At 36.2% G+C, this 24,148-nt stretch overlaps 1 protein-coding gene across 1 annotated transcript; it reads left to right on the top strand.

The window, feature by feature from the left end:
- Positions 1-20,688: 20,688 nt before the first annotated feature.
- LOC131065480 (LRR receptor-like serine/threonine-protein kinase GSO1) lies at positions 20,689-23,679 on the top strand. Its single transcript, XM_057999979.2, has one exon. The coding sequence runs from the start codon at positions 20,689-20,691 to the stop codon at positions 23,677-23,679; it is 2,991 nt and encodes a 996-aa protein (XP_057855962.2).
- Positions 23,680-24,148: the final 469 nt, after the last annotated feature.

The raw sequence follows: 24,148 nt of genomic DNA, 5'->3' as shown, positions 1-24,148 counted from the left end.
TTGCCTCCTTAGGAGACTTCTTTAGTGGCCCAAGGGCTCTATTCTTCAGAGAGACTGACCTCCACTCCTTTGAAAGAAATGACTCCTTTGGAGGATGGGGAGATTGCTGACATGTCCTCAACTTCTAATTGTATTGGGGGTGTTTCCACCCCCCCAAGGTGTTGTACTTGAAGAGATCTACAAGTGTTGAGATGGGTGTGTTGGAACCCCCCACTCCTTGCACGAGCTTCTCATCTCCTAGTGAATCCTCCAGTGGTTTCCCCCTCCCTAGAGATGATGGTTGGATCATGCAAAGGCGCAAGACAATAAATATGAAGACTGATGTTGGGACCGACCCAAAGATGGGTTTCCCATCATAGAGACTCTCTCAGCAGAAGGAAGCAGCAAGGGAAGTCACCAATGGAAGACAAATGACCTTGGACACATCAATCAAAGGTAAGAAATGAAGGTTCTTTCATGGAACGTGTGGGGCCTTAATAGCCCCCATAAGCAATACGCCATGAGGGCTTCACTTAGTGAACTTGGGTTATAGCACGTGCATTCATGACATACTAAAGAATCCCCCTATTTTCAAAAATTGTTGTCCTAAATTCCTTTTTTGTCACCCCCTCCTAATACACAACCTAGATTAAAAGCCCCCCATTTTCACTAGATATTGTATTTTTTATAGCATAAATTAAAAAAGCCCCCTATTTTCACTGATAGGCAATATATTGTACCCTCATTTTGGGGATATTAAACCCCCCAATATGAATGCACATTATATAATATTGCCTAGGCAGTGAAGCCCCCGTGCAATACGCCCTGAAGAATTGTATTTTAGAATATAAGATTGAAGTCCTTCTCCTCCAAGAGGTCAAAATGACTAACACCTCCTTTTCTAACATTGCTGACAAAATATGGTCGGGTTCTCAATTTTTCATTAGCAATGCCCCTAGGGCTTTTGGTGGTTTGGTCACTATGTGGGACCCCTTGTGGTTTTCTAGCAACCTAATTTCCATTTATGCCAACTTCCTTGTTTCTAAGCTTTCTTCCAGTAATGGTTCTTGGTTCCTCATTATTGTTTACACCCCCAATATCAGAACGAGATGGCTCTCTCTTTGGAAAGACATTTCTTGTCTTGTTTAGAATGACACCAATGGTCATTGGATGATTGCGGGGGATTTTAACTCCCCTCTTTTCCCTTTTGAAAAACTTGGGGGACTCCAACAGTACTCTGACAACATGACTGATCTGGTGGATTTCATAAATAGAAATGGATTAATTGATATGAACCTAATTGGCAAAAAGATTCACCTAGTCTAATCTTAGGAAGGGGGAAGACCTTATACAGGTCAAATTGGATAGATTTTTAATCTCCAGTAACTAGGGTATTGGGTTTAATGTAAAGATTTTTTCTCTTCCTAGAACTGTTTTTGACCATAATCCCCTTCTTTTGGTGTGTCCTCCCCAACGTGTCAGGGGGGTTACCCCTTCCATTATGAAATCATGTGGGTTACTCATCCTGAGTTCAAGGACTATATTAAAAATTGGTGGAACTCTCATGTCTCTGGAACACCCATGTTTCAGGTTGCTCAGAAATTGGACTTAATTAGAAGAAATGTGAGAGGATGGAACAAACATATCTTTGGGGATATTTTTGTTAAAAAAAAGGAGTTAAAGTCTAAACTGTCGGCCATCCAGGAGAAAATCGACAAAGGGGACCTCCTTGAAACCACACATCAAGAAGAGGTTGTTCTAAGGAGAAAATGGAAGGAGAACTCAACTAGGGAGGAATTATTCTAGAAATAGAAATCTAGGGTTCAATGGCTGAAGGAAGGTGACAAACATACTTCTTTCTTCCATAGATTGGCTAGTATTCATAGGCAAAGAAACCACATTTCCTACCTAAGGAATGATCAGAATCAGGAAATCAAAGATGATGAGAGCCTAGGGAATCTATCTTTTGACTACTTTAAATTATTTATGGACAATAATAGGACTAGGGATCCAGTCTTGGTTGAGACCCTCCTTCACTGTCTACCCTCACTCCTCACAAGGGAAGATAATGATCTCATAATGACCCCAGTCACCGAAGATGATGTGAGGACTGATGTTTTCTCCATGGGGGTTTTTAAAGCGCCAGACCCAAATGGTTTTCCTCCATCTTTTTTCCAAGACTTCTGGGATGTGGTTGGCGCTGATGTGGTTCTTGCCACTAACGATTTATTTAGATCTGGAAAACTACTCAAGAAGTTAAACAACACCTTCATTGTTCTGATCCTAAAAACTTAGGAGCCGACTCTTCTTAAGGATTTCAGACCCATCAACCTTTTCAACACTCTCTACAAGATCTTCTCCAAAGTCTTGGATAACAGGCTCAAGCCTTTTTTGGATACTTTGATAAGCCTAAGTCAGAAGGGTTTTCTCCCAGGTAGACAAATCTTGGATGTGGCCATCTCCACTCATGAAGTAATTAACTCAACGGACATAAGCCATAAGCTTAGTATGGTTTTGAAACTTGACATCTCCAAGGCTTATGATAGAGTGAATTGGAGCTTTTTATTTAAAGTCCTCCAAAAGTTTGCTATAGGGGTCAAGCTATTAAACTTTATCAGGGAATGTTGTCAATTACTCTTTCCTAATTAATGGTTTCCCTCGGCATTCATTCGGGGCATCCCAAGGACTTCATCAAGGTGACCCTTTGTCCCCTTATTTATCATTTTAGCAGAGGTCTTGGCCAAGAATTTTAGGTTGCTCATCAGTAAGGGAACTCTTTTGGGTATCAAACCTACCTATGCTACCCCCCACTATTTTGCAACCATTTATTAATGAAACCATTCTTTTTGGGCCATCTTCAGTTGTTGAGGCCAAGGGATGGAAATCCTTCCTCAACCTTTATGCAGAGGCCTTGGGATAGCATATTAATTATGATAAAAATAACTTCTATTTCTTCCACACTGCAGACAAACTTCAAGCTAAAATTAGAGGTATCTTGAGCTGTCAGGTTGCCACCCTTCCTAGCACCTACCTTGGGCTACCACTTACTGTCAAGAAGGTCTCCAACTCCTTTTGGGTTTCTATTCTTGAGAAAATGCAAAAGAAGATGACAGGGTGGAAGGGAAGATTTCTCCGTAGTTTTGGGAAGCTCTAGTTGTTGGCCTCCTCCCTGCAGAGGATACCAGTATACTTCCTTTCCCTTTCCAAAATCTCTGCCTCCATGGCTGACAAGCTTGAAAGAATTCAAATATCTCTTTTTTGGACGGGCATTGAAGAGAAAAGAAGGCTCACACTTGTCAGTTGGGATAAAGTTTGTTGTCCTAAAATCAATGGTGGGTTGGGAATTTGTAAAATTTCCCACTTTAACAAGGCCCTAATGACTAAAATGACTTAGAGGCTAATCTACCAGGATTCTGATTAGGGTCAGACTATGAGGACCAAATACCTTGGGCAAGGCACTTTTCATTTGGTTCTGAATGAGGAGGGACTCCCTAGGGGATCCAAAATATGGAACAATATTCTTAAATGCAGAGATTCTATTTCTCATGGCATGAAGTGGCTCATTGGTAATGGTAGGTTCTGGGAGGACTGTTGGCTTGGAGATAAGCCTCTGATTTCATCCCCTACTCTCAGAAGGATTTGGGGGATTGCCATGAAATTCTTTGGTCACTGGGTATACAATTACTTCTCTAACAACACATAGAAGGATATTACTTCTTGTTGTCACAATCATCCCCATCTGCTGCCTATTGCCTAGGAGTTGCAGAATATGCTTGGTATGACTAGACTCCCAATCTTTCCAAGGGAGGACAAACTTATCTGGAAATGGAATCCCTTTAGGGAGTTCTTTGTTAAAACTGCCTACCACAGCCTCCTTAGGGACCCCATTTCTCAAGATTGGTGATGTAAGGTTTGGAATCCTCCTGACTTATCCCCAAGATCATTTTTTTTCTGGTGGACTACTTTTCACAACAAAATTCTCACCAAGGATAACTTGGCTAAGTGTGGGTTTCAGTTCCCCAATAGATGTGTTCTATGCAAAATGGATGAGGAAAATTCTCCCCATCTCTTCCTCCATCGTGAATTTGCCAAAGCCCTCTGGGTTTTGTCTCCAACAAGCTTAACCATCTCTAGACCATGAATGAAAACATGTTACATCTATTGCAAGAATGGGGGGGGGCATTTTCAACCCTCTGGTTCAACAACTATGGATGCATATTCCTCTGCACCTTTACTAGTGCATTTGGAAGGAAAGGAATAATAGGATCTTCAGGAACAAGGAAGCTTATGTGGAAACTATCTTTGCTTGTTTCCTCAAATATATTATGGAGAACATCTTTGTCACCTCCATCAAAAAGTTCCCTAATCCCCCCTCAAGCAGGGACTGGGAGTTTTCTCTCTGTTGGAATCTCCCTCGCTCTTTCACACACACTGACAACTCCAAGAGCCTCCTAAGACAAAATACCAAGTGGTCCCTCCTAGTCCTTGGTTGCTTGAAACTCATTTTTGATGGTGCTGCAAGACATGGTCTAGCTACAGGGAGAGGTATTATCAAGACTCACAATGGGGCACTTGTTGCTGCCTATGTGGGTAATCTGAATGGTCATTCCAGCAATCAAGCTGAAGCTATGGCCTTGGATTGGGGTTTCTATATTTCCCTCTCCATTGGCATCAGGGCTATTGTCATTAAGGGGGACTCTAAACTCATAATTGACACTATCGAAGGGTTGAACAGGCTCAACTGGTCGATTAAAGGTATTATTAGAGACATTCTCAAGCTTATCTTTGGGTTAGACTCTTTCATCATCAATCATGTCTATAAAGAAGGCAATGGGGTTGTTGATGCTCTTGTGGCTCATGGGCTCTTGATCCAGGGTCTGAGATGTTGGAGGAATTCCAACTCCTCTCCCCTCAGTGTTACCTCCCTCCTGCATGGAGAGTGTACTAAATTTATCCCTCATAGATAAAACCTTTGTTAGTTGTTCCCACTCTTCCCTCTCAACACGCGAGGGTCGCTAGAGGAGAGACTTTTCTAATTTGAAAATCTTTAACCATTTATTGATTGGCACCAACGATCACATGATGTGGACTGACAATGTGGCTATGAAGTTTGTCCTTCACATCATCATCATTTATTGGCATACTTTCCTCTTGTTTTTGCTAATTATGAAGCTAGTGTGTGCTTTCACGTATGTGAACCTGACTAGATGGACTGTGCTCATTGGATGATTCAAGAAAATTTCTCCACGTGGATCCTGCATTAATGATTATTATTCATGCTTCGACTCCAAGATGACCTTCTACATGCCCAAGGTCATATTGAAAGGTTTGATTTATGGTCACACAATTTATCTTCTTCAATGGATAATAATGGTAATTATTTTGTGATAGAGTTGCATATCGCCAAATCCCTTGGAAAATCTAGCTAACTTCTATGATAAAAGTTTTTCTATTTTGATTAAGTGTTGTATTTTAGATATTTTCTCTGCCTCTCTACATATGTCCAGTGCTTGTGAAAAATCTCTTGCTGTTAAGTTTCCTCATTCGACCATGGGAAGTGATAGAGTCCCTACGAGCCTGACAAACTAGATGATTTTAAACAAGATGCGGTGGTTTGGAATTATTTTGTGGAAGACAAAGTGGTAGAATTTATGGAGAATCTTTGTGGTCATTACGAGCAACTTTCTGCTTACTTCGCAACTTCTTGGATTAATAGAAGGGTTAATGTTGGAGGAATCTCCTTTGATGTCTTGGAGGAAACCATTTCTCAAATGACGAGCCTTTCTCTGGATGGTAGAAGGTGGAAAAAGACTAACCACGTCACCAATAGTGAGGGCCTGAATAATTTTTTTAGGGGAAATGAAGAGTCGGTTAAACTGCAAGGAGGGTTCATGAGGGAGGAGCTCAAACACCTGTGGAACTAGATTTGTCTGATGATCATGAAGTATTTCGCCCTCGAGGGCTGCTACAAGGTATTCTACTACTACCATTTGCCCTTGTTGAACCATTTTCGAAATAATGATTTACTTTGTTTTCCCTTTTATCTTTTGCACTCTTTGGAAAGTTCTATTAAGGAAGCCCTTGACCCTAAGAACATGGATAAGCCTCTCATCCTCCTTCACTAGGGCCTTATCTATAGGCTTTATAATTTTCAGTTGTCTTTGTCCCCTCCTAGGAATTTGATGCTTATTCAACCCCTGTTGCCTGTTTCTCATCCTCTTGCATCCTTTTCTAGCAGCCTATCCCCCTCCACATTTTTTCATCTTTCTGTTGAAGCTTTCACTTCCCCCCAGTTTCCCTCATCCTTTGTTGATATTTCTGAGCTTTCCCCTCATACCTTCCCCTCTTCCTCAACCAGGAAGGATTAAAAACCCATTTCAATCAAGGGAAAAGGAAAATCCCCTGGGAAGTGGAATAGAATTATTCTTGATAATTCCTTTGACAAGCTGGAAGAGGAGAACCCTATTCCTAAAATAGAGGGCAGAAGGAGGTCTCACAAGCTCACCTCCAAGGGCTCTACTGAGAGGATGTGAAAACCCCAACACACTATGAAATTTGAGGTTGATATCGACGAGGCTAGGGGTGGTGGCAATTAGGAGGAGTTGACAGGTGAAGAGGTAGCCAAGGCCTCTATGGACGTGATGGATGTGGGGATTCTTGGGCCTCCTCTAGATATTGGGAATTTGAATTCTCGGAAAGAGGAACTTGTTGAAAAAATTGACTTGGTGGACCCAAATGAAATTATGGAAATAGTGGACCTGTTGTTTGTAGAGCCTTTGAGCTAGATTCTGGAACCCAGGCTAATTTGGGGATTTGGGGGGATGATGGGGTCAAAAACAAGGAGTCTGACAAGGATGGAAAAGGAAAAGAAGGTGGTATGAGTTTGGCCATGCAGGAGGAACATAAGGTGGTTTATGAGGAAGAAGAAGAGGTTTCCAACGGTAATCCTGGTATGGAGGAGCTACAAGGCCTTAACAACGAGGTCTGTGAGTTACTGACACACATTGACAGCCTGGGACTGACCCTGGAAACCAAGGAAATCAAAGAGGAAATCAAGGAAATAAAGTGTAGGTTGGATACCAGAGACAAGCAAATGGTCAACATCAACAAATTCTACCTATAGGTGCTTCATAGCTTTGCACTGACACTCTCCCTCCTGCGTGAAAGAACTGTTGAGGATGATGTTGATAAACAGGCAACAATGAGCTATACAAGTTCCTCTATGATGAATGGGAGGACAAAGTCATTGACATGATTGGGGTCCATAAATTGGCCCCATAGGTCTTAGTTTGTTGGTCTTTTTGCTCTCGTTAGGGGTTGGGCCCTCTTGTTCTGCTATTGAACTCTCTTTGTTCTATGTTTTTGATATTTTGAAAACTGTTTTAGTGTTGTTTAAGTGTTGTTGATAGCTTCTAACTATGTTAAGGGTCAGCACCCTAGTTCACGCTACTTTTTTAATAAAAAACATAGTGTAATACAATAATAATATTGTAATATTATAAATATAATAATAATTAATAATATATATATATATATATATATATATATATATATATAATTTAAATATAACTGACTTAAATATGTTTAATGTATAATTAAGCTAAGAATAAAATAATGCTAAAATATAACATAACAATATATTATACTAATAAAATATTATGTTAAAATAAATGAAAGTATAATATTAATAGATAATACAATTATTGTATAATATTTTTTAGTTTGTGCCTGCAATTTTAACTCATTTATATATAGTTTATAACTAATTTTCAATGTTATAAAAATTTATATAGTTCATAACTATTTTTTTCGTATTTTTCGTTCATATCAGTTTAAAAGTTGTAAGTCAATTAGATTGAAGTAAAATAAATTTTCAAGAATTGTTTATTAAAAAATTGCATCTAAACTTTGATAAAATGAATATATATATAATTTTTAATAACGAGTTATAAACAACGCAATTGCTATAATTCTATAACAGAACTAAATATATATTTTATAAAAAAAATATTGATGTTGATTCTCACTCTTCTAAATTAACATTCATATTTTACTGGTTTAAATAATTATTCCAATAACCTTAGTTTTATTTTAAGAAATTACTCACCTCAAATATAGTAACATTAAATTTCATTTGGTTAAGAGTGTCTCATTCTCTTAGACCAAAGTGAAATGGTATCCTCTTTTTCAAGCATATAAATATTATATGACAGTGATTGTCATATTTATAATGAATATATTTATGCACATCCCTTTATTGTTTTAAATTCATATGGGTTGTTTCTTAGCCCTTTTATTGTTGTTTATCTATATTCATAGGTTTGCTAAAATTTTATAAAATTGAACACAAGACAAAGTCCAAAGTCTGATTTTGCTATGACATATGTAATGATATTGTAAAATAAAGTTACAAGATCCTTTGTGGGGTAGATGACATCTAAGATATAGCCATAGTGAAATCAACTTGTATTTTGTTTCCATGCTCATTTGCAATAAACAAAAGAATATTTTGTTTTAACTTGTTGGTTTAAAGTAAAATGTTTTGTTCTTTTGTTTCAGTATTGCATGTTCCAAGGGACGGATGACAAATTATTTTCTGCATGCTCACATGCTTGCTAGTCCCCTATATAAAAAAAGATGAACATTATTAGAAGTTGTCACTTCATTTTTCATGATTGTTATAATTATTAATAGTTGATGTGACTTGTGCTTTTGTGCTTGATATTTGGTTTTAATAAGAGGTTCTCTTTGAAAAGTATAGCGGGGTTTGATGTAAAATAGGGTGAAAGATTGTTGAGTTCTTTAAATAAGAGTTTAAATTTTCTAATGATAATGTAAAATATATGTAATGTTTAGTATTGATGAAATATGAATGATGTGCTAATATAATGTTTTAGTGTAGATGTTTTGTAATAAGATATTCTAAAAAAAAATTGTTGTAAAATAGAAGGCAAGTTAACTTTGAATGTTTATGATAAAATTTGTGAGAAAAATTGAATGTTTTTGACACAAAAATCTTTTATAAGCATTCAAATTTATGGATTGTAGAAATGTCACGTTTTAATAAGAATCAAACCTTTTTGTTGATAATATAAAATCGAAAAGCTACCAACTAAATAATGCAATCTCTATAATATTAATGCCAAGATGTCAAGGCTAACGTGAGTTAGATGTAATGCTTTAGTACATATACTTTGTAATGAGATGTCATAATATATTACCATGATTAACTATGACCTAAGATTGTCTATGAATACACAATTCTAGATGTTCAATCCATAGTGTTTATACATGTGAGCCTATGGAATAACAATCAATTTTTTTTTAAATGGCCCTAAGAGAAATCATAGATTTCAAAAAAATAGGAGACAAAGCCACACCCATATAAATAATGGATAAGAAAATGTTACAAGGAAAAAGATACGTTTGATATGGTTATAGAGGCAATTTCGAGTGATATGGTTCACAAAATTGGTTTAAGACCTTAGTCGAAAGATTGGAAGTGGGGTCCAAACATCGCTTTATGTAATTATAAGCTCCATCTTGGATATTGTTGGCTTTCTCCCCATTTGTCAACGGTGCCAATTTCAAGCCAAAGATGAAATTTGTAGTCATTGGTTTCAATTTGGCAAAATAGATTTCTCACCATTTGGTTTGATATTCTAGAACCCAAGTTAGCCCACTTTGTATGGGGTATTATTTTCTAAGGCTTACCAATGGGGTTGTGGTTATTCTATATGAGCATCTAAGACCCTTGTTGCCCCTTTGGTGGGTAGTTGGAATCTTTTGAGCACCTTTTCTAGTTTTATCCCAAATCCTAAAAACTCTAGAACAAAATCCATGACTTTTTTCATCCTTTCTAACCAAAGCCTTTTTCTTAGCATATGGTTATTTTGGGAGATTGGCCTCCTATTCTCCACAAATTCAACTATATATGGCATGGATTTATGGTGGATATTATCTTTAGCAAATGGAAAGATATAAACTCTAAAATTTTTGTTTGTATCTCTATTGATCAACATGTTTCATTTTTTCAAAAACAATTGTTTATTCTAATGTGTTATTAAATATGTAGGTACAAGCCAAAAAAATCTCCCTACAAGTGGCTCACCTTTAGGATCTTCTTGAACACTGGGAAATTATTTATGTGCTATGGTTGGAAGTTCCCCATCTCCCTCCTCTTGGTGAGCATCGATGATGTCAGAGTCTTTCTTCTCATGATAACTATGTTTCTTGATTGCAAGATTCTCCCTCAACTAGAAAAATAAATCATGGTCACTAAAGTGCCTCATGACCTTTTTGCGCACCTTCGTGCCTCCCATGAGTGGAACTCTTAGGTGGCCTTTTAGGGTAGCTTCTCGGTGGTCTCACTCTAGCAAGTTTCCTTAGCTAGCTCTAGCTATTTATTTAACTCGTGATGATAAATATATAGATATATATGATACAGATCGGGATCCTCTCATGGACACTTAAGACCCTGATAATGTGTGGGACACATTAGATGGCCAAGACTCTCATCCTCCCTCTCTACTTCTATTGTCGCCATCTAATGACTAGTCTTTATATTTTTTTATTCAAGCATTAGCCTCATTAAGATTCTCGGGATGTGATATCATCTCCATCCACCATGTTTTTGTGAATGTGTATAACATTATTTTTTTATATAAATGATAATGTTGACACTTATCCATAAAATATTATACACAAAATTATATCCTTCCTTAATGTAGTGTCGTAAATTGCAACCCCTTTACAATTTCACATTCCTTTTTGGGATGTTGCTTTATTGTACTCTCTCATAACTCATTTAAATCCTATTTCTATCCTTGTAACTACTAAATTGTCCTCATGTGCTTCTTTGGTGACCAGGTCCTATGTCCTAGGCCCATGCACTTTGTAACCACCCTAAATTTTCCCTTTCCTAGGTGGACTAAGATGCCTAACACCATATTCCTAGTGAACTAGGGTCCCTAGCATCATAGGCTCTCCAAAAAGGGCCCAAAATCAAACATGTGTGAGTGTTGGTTCCCACCATTTGTGATTCAATCTCTAGTTCATTTTCACCTAACTATCATCTAGAAAGTTCATGAGTTACAAGTTACATCCTAGAGAAAGCATTATTAAGCAAGCATCTTTAGACTTTCAACATTATGGAGCAACAAGCTATAGAAACCTACATTCAAGTATTTTTTCATGATTGATCTTGTCTTATCGTGTCATGTTATTGCATTAATTCTTGATGGTCATATCTAAAGAGCATTGCATCACCGACATTATGAAGCCTAAGGTAATATCATTTCAATTCAACATTTCCTTTCAAATTTAGCCTCTACCCTACTAAGGGTAAGCTCTCTTTTCTACATCTTCATGTAGTTGTTGTGGACGTGGAAACACTAACACAAGGTTTGACTTAGGCAAGCCCCTATACAACACAACACTTCCTTTCTTCTGTATGTGTTGGCTACATATCTGACAACCAAAAGTTGTAGATTTGTAGAGAGCAAACTGAGATACATGATTCTTGAATAGATAAATCATGGTATATGATGATTTGCACATGTGACTGACAATTTTTGGCTAAATTTTGGAGGGAACAATCTACAGAGCATCCTGATCCAGAATCTGAAGTTTCAGCTAATGGAATCACCTTCAAGTCTTGGGTGCCTTATACACTTGACTGGTATTTTCAAGCTTAGATTCTAGTGCCAAGTTCCTTTTTGTATCTTAAAACTCTAAGTTTGTACTTTTGTGTTGACTTTGTATTTTATATGTCTATTTATACTAAATCTTATCCGTTTTGCATCATTTAACGTAGTTCTTACATCTTTAATTCTATCATATCAAATTATATCCAACACCAAAAGAGGAAATAATCAGACACATCATCCAACTTTCCTTTGGGATTGAAGTTGGATCTTGTTTATTACTCTCCCCAATGAAAGTGGAAATGGTGATTAAATAAGTTCTTAGTTTGCATTTCTAGGCTAAGATTCCTATTTCCACTAGATGTGAACCCAATGTGTCTTACACTTTGCATAATTCTAAATTTTCATTTTCAGATTTGACTTTCATTTATGGATCCTACACAATATGATTGGTTTTCACTTTCACATTTGATTGCATTGCTACTTAGATATACTTATCAAAATCATTTGTTAAAAGGTGTCTTATTTCACTTCATGTTGCTTGCATTGATTCATTGTATTCTAATGTATTGCATAATGAGGGTTCCAATAATGTTTACAACTCATTTCTCAAAGATCTCATACACATTTCATGTTGTTATATGATAATGTTCATACAATATTTGGATCTCATAAAAAGAGCTGGTAGATATTTTTGGTGTACGTTTGATTAGCCCCTTATAAATGATGTTGAGATTAATCATGAATGTACCTCTCTTAGAGTATCTCTTATTTGTGAGGAGCTAGTTAATACTTTTATAAATGATCTCTCTAGTAGAGATAATGCATTGGAAAGTAATGATGAATCCTCTTCCAATAAGGTTACTTTGATGCAATAGGAACATACTTTAAGCATTGACCATAAAACTCTCAACACATCTATAACCTTAGATCCCCCTTATTCTCCTAGATATTATATCAACCATCAACATAATTTGTGACAATATGCTATTATGAATTTCCTTAATGATATGCACCTAACATTACATTGAGAAAAAATGAAACTTTCGATGATGAAAACTTTTCCACCCAACCCAAAAACTTACACAAAAGAGCTCTCTTACCTCTTAAGTGGACATGAGTGATTTTAATAAAGATGTACATCCTCCCATAGAAATCCATCCTTATTCATCTATTCATCCCTTTGGTGCTTCAAAATATACTTACACTACAAATTTCAATCAAATCAAAGATGAAAGTCCTTCCCCATCACATTTGCAAAAAAAATGACAAACATGATTTTGAAATGATTTCTAAACAAGGATATAGAGGGCATGGTCTTGGATGTATTGAACAAGTAATTGAGGTCCCTATAGAACCCTCATTTCAATATACTATAGAAGGCATAGGTTTCCCTACTCCCTCCTTACCAATCCCTTCATCTACATTTAATCTTCTCCTCCCACAAGAGAAAAGAGAATTTTCTATGGAAGAAAGAATCTTTTGGAGACTCCTAAATGATGGTAAAATCACCTTTTCTCCCATAACAAACAAGTTTATATGTCAACCAAAAGATTCCATAAATGTTGTCTTTTTCATTGTGTGTATGGTTATATTATTACTAATTGTATAGAAGACATGTTAGAGAGCTTGTTACTAATGCTTCAATTCCTATAAGAAATGATATTCATTTTTTTCATGTTGATCATGTAATACCTTAGCACTCTTAGCCGCATTATGTTGCTCCTCACTATGTGACACTAGTATCTTACCTTTTGGGGACTCATTGTCATTCACGGTGGTATAATTTCATGTGCAATCACACTTGGATAGCAAAATAATAGCCTAATTATTCTTCTCTCTATGTTAGGGTAACTTTTAAAATATTCCTCCTTCTTAAGGATCCACTTTCCCTTGTTAAATTGTATCTTTTGTAATGGGTTGCCTTTCTTCCATAGAATTATTTTTCCTTCATGAGGATCTTAGCCTTGCTTGGAGGTGTGTATCCTTGATTAGGAACTCTTCCTTTCTTGAAAGTGTATGTCTTTATAAATAATCTATCCTTGGTGTTGAAAGTGTGCAGCCCTTCATTGAGAATCCCTCTCCTATTAATAGGAAGGTGTGTATTCTTGATCTCCTCCCCTTTTTTTTGTTGAAGATGTCATATATATCAAAGATACCCTCTCTTTTCTTCTAATGTAGATATTTTTATTATGTATCCTTAAGGGTCCCTTTACACTTGTTGCAAGATATCTTTACAACTATCTCTTCCTAGCTTGAAGATTTGTATCCTTTATGAGGATCTCCTTCCTAGCTTGGAATGCATGCATTTTTGTATAAGGATATCTCCTTTTTGTTGAAGGTGCTTTATCCTTAATGTGGATCTCTATATTTCTTAAGATATAAACATGATAATATGTTGACATCTTAAGGGGGCACATATGTGGCCTCCTTGTTTTTTGTAGTAGTTCATTGTTGGACCCTTGAAGTGGTTGTGTTGTGTTGCATATTTCTCCCTAAGGTTTGGCTATGAATCTACCTCTAATAGTTTTTGATCTAGTATAGCGCGGCTTACTAGTGTGACTCCATATGATCTCAATTTTCTAGCATAACAAAACTTTCTAGTTTGATCTCTTAGAAAAACATGAGAACACTCCTTGAATCATTGATCAACTAGTATAATGAGTCTTGCTAGCTTGATCACTAAGTATCTATCACATCGTTGTTGGTTTCCTATCATAATGAATTTTGCTAGTGTAAACATATGTTGTACTACATGGACCACATAACATAACACACCTTGTTGGCCAATAGAATAAATGCCTCTCTATCTCTTTTTCATGGATCACCTAGCTTAACATAACTTGCTAGCCAGTAGAATACATGACCCAATCACAAATCACCCAACATAACACACCTTGTTGGCTAGTGGAATTCATTGTTCAAATTTTTTCATGGACCCCTAGCATAATATACCTTTCTAGTTGTTGGATCATGGCTTCTTATCTCATCAATTGGTGTGTTCTCTTGCTATTTCCATAAGTCTTCTTATGCTCTTGCAATAACATTTCAAGAATGATATTAGAAATTGAGACATTTTGATTATCGAGGTCTCTTTAACTAGTTGACTTGGAGAATTTATTTTTGTAGTAACTTCTTCAGTTGTGTCTTTTTGTTTGACTTGTTTTCCTTTTTACCTTTTTGTTTTATTTTGTCGTGTTTTTTGTACTCTTCCTTGGATGTTTTTGTGTGAGTTGAGATCCTAAGCTTAGGGGATTGTTCCCCAAAACTTAGTGACATCTTGTCTCTTGTAATTCTTGCTCCCTACTTCTCTCTCTATACTTTACCATGAATATGCACATAAGTTCATACTCCCACTAAAGTCGAGGCTAAATGTAGTGTCATATATTATAACCCCTTTACAATTTCATACTCCTTTTTGAACTCTTTCTTTAGTGTGCCCTCTCATATGTCATTTTAAGCCTATTTTTTGCCATGTCACTACCAAATTGTCATCATATGCTTATTTGGTGATCAAATCCTACGTCTTGGGCTTGTACACTTTAGAACTGCCCTTAGTTTGCCCTTTTTTGGGTGGACTATGGCACGTAGCATCATATTCCTAGTGGACTAGGGCACCTAGTGCCATAGTCCCTCCAAAAAAGAGCCCAAAATTAAATGTGTGTGAGTGTTGGTTCCCCTTATTTGTGATATGATCTAGATAATTTTATATGACCATTGGAAGTTGGCCTAACATAGGAAATATCTTTTGAAACCTATATAAGTCATTATCTCTAATTCATTTTCACCTAAGCATCATCTAGAAAGTTCATGAGTTACAAGTTACATCCTATAGAAAGCAATAATGAGCAAGTATCTTCAGACTTTGAGCATTATGGAGTAGCAAGCTATAGCAACCTACATGCAAGTGTGTTTTAATGATTGATCTTGTCTTTCCATGTCATGTTATTGCATCAACCATTGATGGTATTATCTAAAGAGCATTGCATCACCACCATTGTCAAGCCTAAGGTAATATCATTTCAATTCAATATTTTCTTTTAAATTTAGCCTCTACCCTACCAGGGGTAAGCTCTCTTTTCTTCATCATCATAGTTGTTGTGGAGGTGGAAACACCAATATGAAGTTTGACTTTAGCAAGACCCTATACAACACAACATTTCCCTTCTTCTTTGTGTGTGGGCTACAAATCCAACATCCATAAGTTGCAAATTTGCAGAGAGTAGACTGAGACACATAGTTCTAGAATTTGAACAAATGAAAAATCATGGTCTATGTCAGTTTGTACATGTGACCAACACTTTTTGGTTGAATTTTGGAGGGAACAATCTATAGAGTGTCTTGACCCAGAATCCAAAGTTTTAGCTAATAATTCACACTTATAAGTCCAACACACTTGACCAACATTTTTAGGCTTAGATTCTATGATAGATTCCTTTTTTGTATCTTATTTCCATATCTGAACTTTTGTGTTGACTTTCAATTCTGTATTTGTTTGTGTATGTTGAATCTTATCCATTTTGCATCATTTGACCTATTTTTTGCATCTTCAATTTAGTCATATCTAATCATATCCAACAACAAAAGAGGAAATAATCAAATACAACATCCAACTCTCCATAATGCTCAAAGTCGTCAAACTATTATGGACAATTTATGTGAGTCTGAGATATTATTTTTTTGCAATAGTTAAATACTATATTTATGCCGAGAGGCATCTACAATGACATACAAATATCCGTAAACAATAAATTGGTTATCCGTAAACAATAAATTGGTTTTGAATAAATTTGACGTGTAGATGATAGGTAAATGCATGCATGTTTTAGTTTTTGTATAAGTATTATTATATTACTCTGAATAAAATAGAATCATTGCCACTTGTCTCTAAGTATATGAAATGGTTACATCTTTAATGAAAGTGAAAGAGTCCAACATTATTCATCTCCATGTCCTTCTTGATAGCTCATAAACATGCAAGACAATTTGGTGATATTGTACATTTTTTTTTTTTAGAATATAGGTATACTAGTTAATTATACATTATTAATTTAACATGTTACAAATAGTCGCCAAACTTATGTTAACTATTTTTGTAAACATACTCAAACTATCACTACCCACCAGTTGTTGACATCATAATTAAGTCTCTTGACATACATAACATAGATAACTTAGATATATCAATCTAAAAGCCACCAAAAGAGATTAGTCTAGGTGTTTTGAGACTATCAACTTTCAAATAGATGCATTTAAGACATCTATAGTATTTTGGTACTTTTATTTTGATTTTGTTTTGAAATGGATGATCAATATTCTATATTTATGAGTAATTTTTTATTGAAAAATTAAAAAATACATTCATGATTAATAATTTCGATTTTCATTTATCAACTATGGAATTCTTTTTATCAGTATTTATTTTTTAATATTTATTATATTACCATTTATATAATATCACACATATTCGCAAAAGAAAAAGGTGGGTGGAAAAAGTCACAACCCTAGAGTCCATATGAGTAAAACATTAAAATATAAAAACAATAAACAATCACTAAGCAATGAAAGCTAAGGCCCATGGAGGATTACTCCATTCAATCACTAAGCAATAAGAGCTAAGGCCAGTGGAGGAGTCCTACTTGAAGACAACTTACTAAATATAGTAAGTGTGACTTGCACAACTACATGTAAAACACATGTCAAAAATACTAGTGGGCAATCAATGATGACTCAACCACTACCAGATGAGAATCCAAGATGACTCAACCATTGCAAGATAAGAATCCAAGATGACTCAACCACTAAAAGGTGGGTGGAAAAAGTCACAACCCTAGAGTCCATATGCGTAAAGCATTTAAATATAAAAACAATAAACAATCACTAAGCAATGAGAGCTAAGGCCTATGGAGGATTACTCCATTCAATCACTAAGCAATAAGAGCTAAGGCCAGTGGAGGAGTCCTACTTGAAGACAACTTACTAAATATAGTAAGTATGACTCGCACAACTACATGTAAAACACATGTCAAAATTACTAGTGGGCAATCCATGATGACTCAACCACTACAAGCTAAGAGCCCAATTTGGACTTCACATTCCAACAAGTCATTCGGTTTACTCCATTCATCATTAACATTATTCTCTTGAGTTTCTTCACTAGTCACAGGAACAGGGGAAATAATAAGTGCCACTTGAGAGAGCTTATTGAAGTTAGACGAGTGTGTATTACTGCTTAGTTTATAGATTCCATTGTGTAGACTTTTATAAATGCATCAACATTTTGTATCACAGTCCATGACCATGATAAAAGAATTGTAGGAAAAAAGTGATGAAAAGCAAGAAACAAGCACAATCTCTTCTAATAAGAAAGAAAACCTGAAAATAAACAACAAATAGAATGACTGCACCCTAGATGATAAAAGACCTTACATATTCCCTAATTGGTGGAGATTAGACAATGTAAAATCAAAATTAATTGTACTTTCCTTCCTTAAACAATCCATTATCATTAGTGGAAACGTAGGAAAAATTAATTATATCCAGAACTGTGGAAGAATTGCATAGAAAGTCATCTCACTAATTGGGAAAGACCTAGAAAATCATGAGATAGCCCATTATTTCAAGTGGAATGCAATCTTCATTGCAGTCGGCTGTACCTTATTTACGTTTACTCCTGTTGTACACTTTTTACATCATGCTTTCAAAGTGATCTGGAGAGGTTTACGTCAGACGGCTGATGGGTAGGGAACCTCTAAGCTGCTTTTTCAATTAAATTGTGGCTATTATTTCAAAAGGTGTTTATAGGTTGATATTTGTAAGTTGTTCGAGAATAATTTGAAGGTGGGTAGTCTGGTTGAGTTGTTTGGGGAGGTAAGGCTATACAAAACTGTCAATTTCATGATCAAGATTCATAACAAAAGAGCTAATTTAGAGAAATCTAAAATAGTGTTTGTTTTTTGAATTCTGAATCTCTTAGACCATTTGATCTCATGGACTTCATTAAAATTCCTCCCTTCATTCAAATAAATGCACAGTGGTACTGTATTGTTTAAAGAGGATTGTTCATTCACTGAATATTTTTTGAAATGTTGCCTTCAAAGATTGGGTAAAGTCAATCAAATAGGTTATAGTTAGGATCAGTACAAAGAAAATTATATATATAATTTAATATATTATTATTTTTATTTGAATGAGGTGATGTTATAATGAAAATGATTATGGTGATATAAGGGTGAATTGATTGAGGATAAGTGTTTATTTGGTTGGTCCCTTTTTCTTCTTGTATGATTGAAAATTTTAAAAAAAAATCTTTCATAATCTTAAATGCCTTTACCTTCAAGTCAAATACACCTAAAATGAATGCATCTTGAAATTATTTCTATGACTATAAAATTCTTGCATCTAATGAGTATCAGTTCTTTTACAAAATTTTCGGTCTTAATGGCATTAGCATCATAGAATTCGAAAAAATCATTCATAATCTTAAATGCCTTTTCCTTCAAATCAAATACACCTAAAAAGAATGCATCTTGAAATTATATCTCTGACTATAAAATTCTTACATCTAATGAACATCAATTCTTTTTAAAAAAAATCAGTCTTAATGGTATTAGCACCATATAATTGTAGGGATAGTTGCTAGATTAGGCGGTGACTAAGCTAGAATAAACTAAAATAAATCAATGAGATTTAATCTTTGAAAAAAAGATAAAATGTCAAATTTGTTATTGGCCACAAAACCATTCTTCCTCGAGAAAATGAAAACATGTTATCATGACTCATGCCAATCTGATTAAGCATGCAAAATAATATACAATTTAGAATTAGGTAAAAGGAGATTACTTAGCATGGCTCAAACAAAGAGAGTTCAATCATGGTAGGAAAACAAAAACTTACAAAATCTATCTCTTGGTACTTGTGCAGAATCAGATTCCCTGGTTTCCCTCGAGACTGATCTTGTTTTTCTCAACAGTTGGGCTGTCTGACTGTGAATTGGAATGGTGCAATGTATAAAGTACTCTTGTCAGTTTTTGTTTATAGAAAGTAACATGGCAAACTGAATAATGGTTGTACTAAAGATTCTTCCTGTGGCCCATCAGAAGTCGAGTCCTTTTAGTGATATTTGTATATATTTCAAAAAGTTGGCCCAGCTTTAGGCTTTTATTGTAATCATGGGTCTTTCTTCCCTTTCCGATTTTTTATACATCCCATGAGTTGGATAAGTCACCAAACTTCCATCTTTGCTGCTTCCTAATGTGGACAAAAGTTGGATAGTAATATTCTGTGTGAAATTGGGAAAAGTCCAGGGTTAAAAAGCTTTAACTTCTACATGTAGAACTTGTTTTATTTGTATAGCAGTATATACATGCCTACAGAGAAGGTTTTTACAGAATTCTTATTGAAGCATATGTCTTGACAATGTCATAATCAGGTATTAATTCCAGGACAAAGTAAAACTGAAATCAAACACAGCAGCATAAACCAAACTTCAAGGTCTCATCCATTTCACACCCTTCTTTTCCGTTCCATGACTTCTATAGCTTCCACGTTAATCAAAATCACAGGTCCATCTAAGCAAGGGAATTCTATTCATGTTTGATTAGATTGGACTCCAAGATAAATTATTAAGAAAAGGAAGAAAAAACAATCTCAAAACTCTACGCAACTGTCAATTGCTTGGATAATAACAGGATGGATGGATGGGAATCTAATCTATGAAGAATGCTTGTCTCATCTGCATCTATCATTCTGATCAGCATATAGTCCAAAATCCAACCTAACACAATTGAAGATTGAAAGTCAGTAGGAATGTACCAACATTCAAAGCTTTAATTGATTACCATAGCTTTGTGTAGCTTGGTGGTGCATATCGGACTCTAATTGATGCTGATGTCTCTGCTTCTCAACTCAGCAAGGATGGAAACTGCAGCTTCTGAAATTTGGTTCAACTTTTATGTCACTTCTTTTCTTCCAATTGTTGAATGGAATGAATGGATGAGGACTTCAGTATACTGGGTACCTGATGCACAACTTGAGTGAAATCTTTTTCATGTTAGAGACCAAGATGGAAAGCCATGGCAAGTACTGGATGGTGATGATTACGCTGATGAGCATAAATGCTTTGGTGCTCACTAAGACTTCTCTTCAAGAGGATGCAAAGTGGTTATTGCAGGTGAAACTTGATTTTCAGGATCCTCTTAAGGTTATGGATAACTGGTCTAATGAAACAACCATATGTGAATGGAATGGGATACTTTGCTGTCCTGATGGAGTTAGAATAATTGGTTTAAATTTATCTAGTTCAAGCTTGTCTGGGAAGATATCCCCTGCATTATCTAATCTTCAGTATCTTCAAATTCTAGATCTCTCATCTAATTATCTCCATGGTGCTATCCCTTCTTCCCTTGGAAATCTCTCCAGTTTATCTGAGCTATTGTTGTATTCTAATGAGCTTTCTGGACCCATTCCCAACGAAATTGGACTTCTGAAGAAGTTAGAGGTTTTGAGAGCAGGCGAGAACATGCTCTCTGGTAGCATTCCAGAGGAGATATTGCAATGCACAGAACTTAGAATATTGGGGCTTGCTTCCTGTGTTCTAGATGGATCCATACCTGCAAAACTTGGGCAGCTTTTACACTTGAGGAGCCTGAATTTGCAGGAGAATTTTTTTAGTGGATTCATACCTGCTGAGATAGAAAATTGCAAGTACCTTGAGATCTTTTCAGCAGCAATGAACTATCTAGAAGGGTCAATACCATCTGCATTGAGCAATTTGACAATGTTGCAGACATTGAATTTAGCTAATAACAGTCTCTCTGGGCACATTCCTCCTGAGTTTGGAAGGCTTAAGACACTGAATTATTTGAATCTTCTGGGAAATCACTTGGATAGGAATATTCCTAGGGAATTTAGCCAGCTTTTCAAGCTGCAGACTCTAGATTTATCAAGAAATAAACTTTCAGGAATCATTCCTGAGACATTGAACAAACTTGAAAAGATTCAGTTCTTGGTTTTGTCTGAAAATTCTTTTATAGGTCCGATTCCCAATAATCTCTGTGCCAGAAGCGTGTCATTGCAACATCTTATTCTTGGTGGAAATAATCTTTCAGGGCCCATTCCTGAGGGGTTAATCCATTGTTCAAATCTACAGCAGCTGGATCTCTCCAACAATGCATTGAATGGATCAATTCCCAGCAATATAGATAGTCTTGGGAATCTGTATGATCTTCACTTGCATAACAACAGTTTGACAGGAAATATCCCTCCTACATTGGGGAACCTTACTAGCCTAGAAACTCTTTCCTTATACCATAATCTATTGACTGGTACCATCCCCCCTGAACTTGGTAAATTGAAGAATCTAAGCTTGCTTTTTCTTTATGAAAATTTGTTGTCTGATAGCATCCCTATGGAATTGGGTAACTGTTCTAGTTTAACCCAGATTGATTTCTTTGGAAACCAGTTTACAGGAAGTATCCCAATCACTCTTGGAAGGCTAAAATGTCTGAATTTCCTTCATTTGAGACAAAATAACCTAGATGGCGAAATCCCTCCAACCTTGGGACACTGCAAAAGCCTTCAAGTGATAGATTTGGCCGATAACAATCTTTCTGGAACAATACCAGCAACTTTTGGATTGCTTGAAAATTTGCAGGTGCTTGTTCTGTACAATAATTCCCTTGAAGGACCTGTCCCTAGAGACTTCATGCATTTGAAAAACCTTACCAGAGTGAATCTCTCCAGTAACAAGTTAAATGGAAGCATCAGTCCTCTCTGTGCCTCAAGTTTTCTTATCACATTGGATTTGACAAATAATAGCTTCTCGGGGGGAATCCCCTCCCAGTTAGGCAAATCAAGAGGTTTGCATCGCCTACGATTGGGTAGGAATTTCTTGAATGGTAGAATCCTTAGAGAGATTGGTCAGATGAGAGGGCTTCGTCTTTTGGATTTATCTTGGAATAAGCTCGAAGGTGAGCTACCTGCAGAACTTGCTAAATGCAAGGGGCTAGATCATCTGGACCTCAATAATAACCATCTTTCTGGACCTATCCCTGCATGGCTTGGCGATTTTCATAGGCTTGGAGAGCTGAAGTTCTCCTTTAATGAATTTCATGGACCAATTCCATCTGAGCTTGAGAATTGTAAAAATTTACTCATTCTTCATCTTGACCATAATAGGCTTTCTGGCAGTATACCTATGCAGCTCGGCAACCTTCAGTCTTTAAATGTTCTCTACTTGCAGATGAATAATCTCTCTGGCCCAATGCCTTATTCTATTGGAAATTGCAACCAGCTTTATGATTTGAGGCTCTCACACAATTCTTTGACAGGCTCAATCCCAACGGAGGTTGGTAGGCTTACAAATTTACAAGTGATGCTAGATTTGAGCGATAACTTCTTATCAGGAAGCATTCCTCCTCCTCTTGGGAACTTGATGATGCTTGAGGTTCTGGACCTGTCCAGTAATTGTCTTAGTGGCCAAGTCCCTTATGAAATTGTGGAGCTGAAAAGTTTGAATGAGTTAAATCTCTCCAACAATTTTCTTCAGGGGCAGTTACCGTCAAGTGCTTCAAAATGGCCTCGGACTTCTTTTCTCCAGAATCCTGGTCTCCATGGAAGGCCATTGGATTCATGTTCAGGAGCTTGTTCAGAAATTTCAAGATCTACCGAGAATCAACTGGCGAATGGAGCAGTTGTTGGCATCTCAATTGCAATTGTGTTGAGCTTCATCCTTCTTGGGGGAATTGTATATTGGGTTTTGATGAAAATTCATGCTCTTTGGGATAAACCTATTTCAAATTCTTCATCTAGTTCAGTCAACAGGGCTAAGGGTTTTACTTCTGAATTGAGCAAAGAAGCATACAAGTGGACAATTGGAAGCATAGCTGAAGCAAAGGATAAAGATGTGATTGGCTATAAGATTGACTCCTCTGCTTGCCATGATTTGCCTGACAGAATATGCATATGTCATCAAAATGGCTACCCTGAAGAAAAAGACACGCAAAAGGCAATTTGTGGTGAAGGAATCGGAAACTGGTTAGATGGTTCTCTATAAAGTATATTCTCCAAGTAATGGGCATTGTCAAATGGGTATGATGGTTCTGTTTAGTTAATCTCTGCTTCTACTCGGAATGATTCCTTGAGGACTAAATCTGTTGCTGAAGCTCCCTCATCCGGGCTGACATAGAAGATCAACTGCTTTAAACCTTACTCTCTGTGAATGTGTTCCACTTCCAGGCATTATATTTAAATCAGTTAAAGCTACAATATGAATTTGTTTTCGGCCTCCCTCTCAGAAGCAAATACCATTGCTTATCTGTAACTTCTACTGTTTCTCTGCCATTGCAGGTGAAAGAAACTACTACATTTTTAAGAAATTGTGGAACAAGCTACCAGTTATTTCAATTTGTAGGAAAATTGATCCATTCCCTCGCTTGATGGGGAGAAGAGACAACCTGATCTCATATGCCGGCTATTGTGATAATCGAGTGGCCTGATACTTTTCACAAACAGACCCTTCTTCG

This window comes from Cryptomeria japonica, chromosome 4 (assembly GCF_030272615.1).
Source record: "Cryptomeria japonica chromosome 4, Sugi_1.0, whole genome shotgun sequence".
Lineage (NCBI taxonomy): Eukaryota > Viridiplantae > Streptophyta > Pinopsida > Cupressales > Cupressaceae > Cryptomeria > Cryptomeria japonica.
This window is presented reverse-complemented; position numbering and strand designations above follow the sequence as displayed.

What these genes read in the sequence shown, in the direction of transcription:
- LOC131065480 (XM_057999979.2), top strand. Translation starts at nt 20,689, where the DNA reads ATGGAAAGCCATGGCAAGTACTGGATGGTGATGATTACGCTGATGAGC.